The 7,565-nt window shown below is 38.2% G+C and overlaps 1 protein-coding gene across 2 annotated transcripts in view; it reads left to right on the top strand.

Moving 5' to 3' along the window:
* The window catches only part of LOC101863921 (thyrotroph embryonic factor), a 16,597-nt gene extending 9,572 nt beyond the window's left edge, over positions 1-7,025 (top strand). For both annotated transcript variants that reach the window (XM_005104266.3, XM_005104264.3), the window contains 2 exons: positions 3,416-3,498; positions 4,101-7,025. In XM_005104266.3, coding sequence (XP_005104323.1) covers positions 3,416-3,498; positions 4,101-4,373 — 356 coding nt within the window. In that variant the 3' untranslated portion in view covers positions 4,374-7,025. The remainder of the gene's footprint in view (positions 1-3,415; positions 3,499-4,100) is intronic.
* Positions 7,026-7,565: the final 540 nt, after the last annotated feature.

Here is a 7,565-nt window from a genome sequence, read left to right as displayed (position 1 = left end):
GGGTTATAAAGCGCTATACAAATGCTATCTGTTATTATTATTATTATTATTATTATTATTTCTCTTTGGACCCCCTATCTTGGAGAGACTGGTTGCATTGCTTGGAATTTTATTTTTTTTCCCGCTGATTTATGACTCTGAGAAGTTAGAACTCTGTTTAGTGAAGTCTGTTTTAAAAAAAATCATTGTTTCATAAAGCAAGGTGTTCTTGCTTGAGGGGGGCGGGGCGCGGGTGGCATGTTGCTACTTTATAAACGAGCAATTACTAACCATTTATATATATGCACACAGTTATTTTCTTTTGCGCTGTTTCACCAAAACTGGTTGGTTGGTTTTCTTGCCGTTCATTCATTTCGTTCCTGGTGTCTGGTACCCTTTTAAAAAAAAAAAAATCTAAAAAAGATATTTTTATATATATGTAGAAAATATTTTTTTTCCTAACGGTACTCGATAATTTCCCTCTGGGATAATAAAGTACTATCTTATCTTATCTTATCTTATCTTAAAATGCGTGCTGGCAGAACACAGTGGCAAAAAGGAATAGAAGCCAGGAGGGGGATTTAGAAGTACAAGGAGTCTTAGGTTAGTAGAGGGTCAAAGGACTCCATCATCATCATCATCATCATCATCATCATCGTCATCATCATCATCATCAAGTGCTGTACTTAAGTTTTTGACTCCCTTTTAATATTCATTCTTAGTCTCTTTCTACATGTTTTATTGTCTGTCAGTGTCTCCTCGTTGTCCTAAGGAACTGAAAGTTTGTCCGTTACATTGAATGGTTACAAAAGATGTACTTATTAAATAAGAGGTTGGGGTTCCAAGATTTAAGTTTCAGTTTTTGATCCTGCATTTTTTATTTTGGGAGCAGTCCCAAATGTTTTTGGAAAGTGTCAGTCCACTCTTTGTACGAAGCCATATATATATATGCACTGTTTATTTAGTGCTAAATTTTGGGCCCTGTCCCAAATGTTTCATCTGTCTTCTAGACTGGTTCCTTCTTGTGCAGCTTCAGGCAACAACAACAACAAAAATATCGCACTTTGCAGTGAACTAATGGTTGATATAATATATCTAGATTTCTTTTCAAGTAGTCTCTTCTGTAGGATTCCTTTAGAAAATAGCTTCATTTTGTTTTATTTGGTATGGTTGATTTATTCTGTTGGTATTTTTTTTAAAAATAGTACGCTAGTGTTAGTTCTTCACTGTATCTTTGTTCATCCACTTTGACCTCATAGTTTGTGGGTCTTGCGTTTCTGTTTGGTAGTCAGAGTTCTTACCTGTAGCATGCTACGGGCTGGTATGTTGTAGGGAAAGGTGTAGTGCAGTGCCTCTGGTGTGTTGTGTGGGAGCTACTATGAGAATTGTTTCAGACTCGTACTTGACTTATCAATGCTTCTAATTATACAACGAACGTGCTAGTAGATTAAAATAGTTTTAAAGAGAGATGGGGGGAAAAACTGTAAGCAATACGAGGTCAAAGGCAACTTTACTCAGAGAGAAAAAAAATCATTTAGATAAGGAGGCTATTGCCATATTTTTTTCTTGCACACTGAGGCTGTTGAAATGCAAATGTCATTACACAATAAAAAAAAAAACAGTTCCCAGGAGCCAGTTTTCAGCTTAGATTTTTAAACAAATATTTATTTGTAATTGACACGATTTAAACTAGTCATAACCTGAGAAGAAATTTCATAAGTTAACTGATAGAGGTGTTATGGCTGAATTTCCTAGACTGAACTCTCAATGACCTCATGGAGCATTACACAACTGTTAACTGCGTGCCTGTTTGCTATGAATAAGTCAAGAGGCTGTGTGGGAGGAAATATTCCCCGGGGGCTGTGTCTGCGTCTGACACAGTTTATCCTTTTGATGGTCTATAGCTAGCTTACTATAAGCAAGAAATATAGAAAAGTTACATCAAATGAAAGAGAAATGAAATACAATCCAAGTTAACTTTATTCTGCTAAGTAATTTGATAGATGAGAGTGAGATATTCTGCTAAGTAATTTGATAGATGAGAGTGAGATATTCTGCTAAGTAATTTGATAGATGAGAGTGAGATATTCTGCTAAGTAATTTGATAGATGAGAGTGAGATATTCTGCTAAGTAATTTGATAGATGAGAGTGTGAAGAAAAATCTTTTTTTTTCCTGCTTTAAATGCCTTCTGTGCTCTTAAATTACATCCATTATCCATACCATAGAAACATTCTTAAAGTGTGATCTTTAGTTGCAGTCTGGGTTTATTGCACTCTAGAAAACTGTAGCACAACACAGTTACAAAACAGCTGATAAACAGTTACAACACAGAAGACCATTTTCCTGTAAAGAAGAACATACTTCTACTGGCAATCTTTCTCTTCCACTCGCAACAGACTCGCACACTTTCCTTTGTTCTAGACACTATCTTGTATGATTCCCGTTCACATCAGTCTGAAAATAGGTATGATGGCATTGGCAAGATAACAATGAATGGAGACAGGGATATATATAACTCTCTTCTTTCAAAACTGGTAGAAGTGAACATGAGGGAAAGAAAACGCAGGTTTTTCAAGGGCGTATTGGGTATACCCACAGTGTACACAGGGCAGTGAATTATTAGGGCGTGCCAGATATGCCCACAGTATTGGGGAGGGGTACTTACTTTTACTTTACTTTTCCTTTTCCGATCCAGCGGCCATTTGGGGTCCAGCCCTTCGGTCTGACTGGGGAGGGGTAAAAGAGATTCAGTCAGTGAGATCCCAAAATGTCAAAGATGTCAAATCCAACGGTTGACTTATGTGTTCATTTTCCCACAATTGTAGCAGGACACTGCACAGCAACGAACACACCACATTGAAGAATGGATGGAAGTCCATATTTATAAAGCTGGGGGGGGGGGCAGCTTTTCTGATTTCGGCACGGAGAGTGGGTGTGGAAAAGACAGCTGAATATTACAACTTGTTAGCCTTAAAATGTGATTGTCCTCAGATGAAATCGGAGCTCTCAGATTTTTATTTTGCCCTCCAAAGAACCCTGATTCGATTTGCATAAAATCCTATCTTCTTTTTCTTGCCCAACTTATCGAAATAATAGGAAAATACACTTTAATATTTTCAATCCTTTGCAATTCACCTTTATTTGCCATAGCTGCTTTGTTCCGTAATCTTTATTTACTGGGGTTCCGGAGACTCAAATTTTTTTCCCCCAAACTTTTTGGAGGATCATAAGGAAGACTGCTATCTTTGGTCATGGAACTGTTGGCACGCCTGACATGGCCAGTTGAGTATCGAAGAAAAAAACAACGCATCAAACTTCTGGGCCTAGCCCAACTTGTCCTTTTAGATTTGAATTGTATGGACATCCTGGTCTTAATTCACGTCGTATCATGAAGTGATGATTTTTACAGATTTCCTTTATTATCTGTTCCTCAGGACATGAAGATTTTGATCCCAGGAAGAGGAATTTCTCCGAGGAAGAACTCAAGCCCCAGCCGGTCATCAAGAAGTCAAAGAAAGTACGTATGGGGTTGGATTTGGCAGATTAATTGCTTCAAAAAAAATCTCTGTTCCAGAAGGGAAAATGTTATTCTTGAAGCCAGTGGTAACTGAAAAGCTAAATGTATGGAATGAGTCTTACATTGCTTTATTTTGGTGTAATTTTGCGATGATGCATTAGAACGACTTTACTCTTCATTCTGCAGGGTTTGATATGGAAATATTTGTGTTTATTACAGTTGTATTTGAATATCGTAGTTACGTGGTTCAAGAAACCAGAATTACAGATTTTGAAACCTGTGATACTTTCAGTCAAGGAATGTAGCAATTACTTGGGTTTGGTTATTGTGGTGCTGAGAATTGTAGGACATTTTGAGTCACTGTAGCTTGAAATAAGATTTGGATATTGAGATTGAAAAATGCTTTGTCATTCATTTTCATTGGTCGTTTAAAATTTAGGGGTGGTTGGCAGGAACTCTGGTATGGTTTGCTATCAAAACAGCTGTCTTCCTTATCTGTCATCTGAGAAAACTGTTTTGGTCATTCATTTGACGTATTGAGATTTCCAATAAAAAGAGACGATTGCTCTGTAATTTCATTGCCTGCTTTGTCTTTCCTCAAGGTGTTTGTACCCGACGAGATGAAGGATGAAAAATACTGGAACCGCCGCCATAAGAACAATTATGCAGCCAAAAGGTCTCGCGACGCTCGGCGGGTGAAAGAGAACCAGATTGCCATGAGGGCAGCGTTCCTGGAGAAGGAAAACGGCTGCCTGAGGGACGAGGTCAACAAGCTGCGGAAAGAGAACGCCAAGTTGAAGGCCAAGATGTCCAAGTATGAGCCGTCGGCCGGCGTCGACCCAGCGTCGCCTATCAGCAGTTTACCCATCTCTTAATGGCGGGTCTGGAAACGTAGCATAGTGGTGGCAAGAAGTTCGACTTGACCTTTAAGTTAAGCTGACAGGATTTTGAAAGCTGCTTTCCTATAGGGGCTGCTGTAAACGTGGCGTGGCAGACGGTGATGACCTGATGTGACTAGTTCGAGTTGGAAGAGAGCGGGACAGTGCTTTGAGTCCACACCTTGCTTTGCATTTCTAGTGGGGGTCTTACCTCCCTCTGTGGACAAAGTGCTTGCAAGACTGATTTCTCCTTGTAATCGGTTTAATGACAGACTGCAGTCTTTACAGATGTGAAATTCCTGTATCAGATCTGTTTTGTATACTGATAGAACTCATTGAAAAGCGTAGAACTAGTAGCTGATTTGTTTTGTTTTAGAAACATGAGCAAAAGTCTGTACGAGTTAAAGAGATTTTAATACTAGCTAAACTTTCACAAGGGGTACTCCTTGCTCTGACTGGTGATGATATTGGTTACTGGTGGTTCTGTACGTCTCTTCCGGAAGGTGTCGTCCTGTCCAGGCTTTCTCTGCTCTGCCACAAGTAAGGTTCTTTGCAGGCCTTTGCTATGAGTTTACAGTGTAGACTTGCAGAATATTGGGTTTGACGTTTTAGAAAATCGTAAACACATTTGACTTTTATCTGAAGTGTCGTGCTCCATTTGCATCTATCTATCTAGTGGGGCTGTGAAGTTTCATCAGTATTATTTGATTCGGCATAAAAGTTTAGGATAATATAATCATTGGAGCATCTTGTCTTCTACTGGCGCCTTCAATTTTGTCTTAATCTTCGTCTCAAAGTGCCACTGAGAAAAGCGCTAGCTGTAAGATAGGGGAAACACTTGTTCACATCAGCCTTGATGGAAGTATTCTCTCCTCTGTCAATTCCTTATGTAAAAGCTTTAAGATAAATTAGAAGTCTTAGCTGCTTTTGCGAACGATTCATTCGTTTGCATCAGTGCATTATGGAGATGCAAGATGGTATATCTCTTGAGATCCTGTTTTGTTTACTTCCTTTCAAGTAGTTGACAGTGAATTATGTGGCTTCTCAAAATAATAATGTCGTTCAGACCACTGTGTTTCCTTCTGTTCAACAACTGAATTTGGAGGAGATGAGATTCAGGCAAATACAAGTTGATTCATCCCAAATGATTCACGAGATGAGATTTTTTTCTTTTTGTTAATGGATTGTTGTCGATATCTTTCTGATTGAGGCTTTCATTGAAAAGCGAAATGTGAGAACGTTGGTAAATTCCACTTTGCTCTCGGTGCGAGGCCCAGCTCAATGATAATGAGAAAAGTTTTGACATAATTTTAGTTGCTTTTTTTATTTTTTAGTAGGTGTTTCCCCAAGTTTTTACTAGAAATGTGTTGTACTGAACAACCGGAAAACTTTTTTCGGGCACAAGATGGAATATTAGTTTTCTGCTCTTTCCCCCCCCCCCCCCTTTTTATTCCCCCCCAGGGTGTTTGTTAAATGAAGGAGTAATGGGTTGTTGTTTCTTTTGGGAGGGGAGGGGGGGTGTTTTTTGGGTATTGCTCTGACCTGCTGTTCCACACAAAGGTTAAAAGGTTATTCCGTACGAAGTGTAACCCGGTTGAAATTAGTAGTAAGTCGGGTTGTTGAGGGAGTACTTGTTGAGACGTGTTAAACCTTTGCCACACGCACGAAGAACGTGCATTGACAAAGTTTCCTGTTTCTGGGGAAATATGATATAATTATGTATGTCTCATTCATCTAATATGTTGTTGGCTTTTTGTGTCAGTGCTGATCATTGCAACATCTATGGGTTCGTTTGGTTGGTTGGTTTGTATTTTTTTTTGTGTGTGTGTGTGTGTGTGTTCTGTCGTTTGGTATTTTTAACGTTTTTTTGTTTTTTTCGTACAGTGATGTAAGTAATGTAATAATAATAAATTTGTTGCTGTAGATTCTTCAAGTTAATCGATTTAGTCCCGTGTTGATGTAGTAGTAGGATTATTGTAGCGATTGGCAATCTGTATAAATAATAATAACGAAGCAAAATTGTACTTTCATCAGATTTCAGTTCTGTTTCATTGTGGGCCTTATGCGACATTCCTGAAAGCAGTTTGCGCTGACTACGGAAAAATGTGTTGTTTTGGAAACGCCAAGAATTTAGGAAGATTCTCACTGTTACCGTTACCTTGTAATGATGAATATTCTACCTTTATGATCGGAGCTGAAATAGGTTTTGGTTTCTTGCCTTCTATTTATTGTCTTTTAATTTGCTACTGATAGGAACATTTTTCTCATCAATAAAATTAATAGCAGAGTAAGAAGAACCATCTTCTGACAATATGGCATACCACCCCCACCTCCACCTCCCCCCCCCCTTTTGAGGTTTTATACTTTCCTTGTTGTGTTGACTTTTGAAGATTTGTCTTTCATCACATGACTGTCATATTATCCTTTTGTTGAAATGCCTCATTGCTATGGCAGCTTGTAAATATGATATGCCTTTAACCAGGTTTATATATCTATATATATATATACATATAATATGAGTAACATACACATAATAAATGGTACACCTAGGGAAAAGCTTTTTTTTTTTAAATAGAAAAAAACTGAAGGCTCAAGATTACTTACCCATATATCGCATATTTTGTTCGAAAGACGAGGAGGGTGAATGGTTCAAAAGAAGTATCTTTATGCTAGGTTGTCGTGAACATGATCTCAAAGAACCGGCACAGTACATGCTGCTCAATGTGGTACGATAGAGTCTGATTAGCTATGCTTTTCTTGACCATGATTTATTGCAAACATAAGCTTTTTTCCTTTTATCTGCACAGATGGGAGGGGGTTGGGGGGGGGGTGAAGAGGATTGGGCTGCATGAGGCTCATATTGAAAGATGCTTTTTGTTTTGGTAAGTGTTTTACAGCGCTCGCAACTGCATATATTTTTATAGTAGAGGGTTTTAAGTTACGGCGCTCGCAACTGCATAAGGTCATGTGAGCGCGCCGGACACATTAAACAATTTTAGTCTGGTTGGAATTAATTTGATGTAGTCCTTTTTTTTTTTCAACTACAGTTTCAGTGGTAATATAGATTTTAAAAAATTTATTCTGAAGGATGGAGATAATGTGACAGATATCCTCCTTTATATAAACATGGGAAATCAGATAAACATGAAGTTTTTTGTTTTTTTAAATTTTCTTTTTCTAAAGGGTTCT

This window comes from Aplysia californica, unplaced genomic scaffold (genome assembly GCF_000002075.1).
Source record: "Aplysia californica isolate F4 #8 unplaced genomic scaffold, AplCal3.0 scaffold00412, whole genome shotgun sequence".
NCBI lineage: Eukaryota > Metazoa > Mollusca > Gastropoda > Aplysiida > Aplysiidae > Aplysia > Aplysia californica.
The sequence above is the reverse complement of the archived record's forward strand: the minus strand, read 5'-3'. Positions and strand labels throughout refer to the sequence as shown.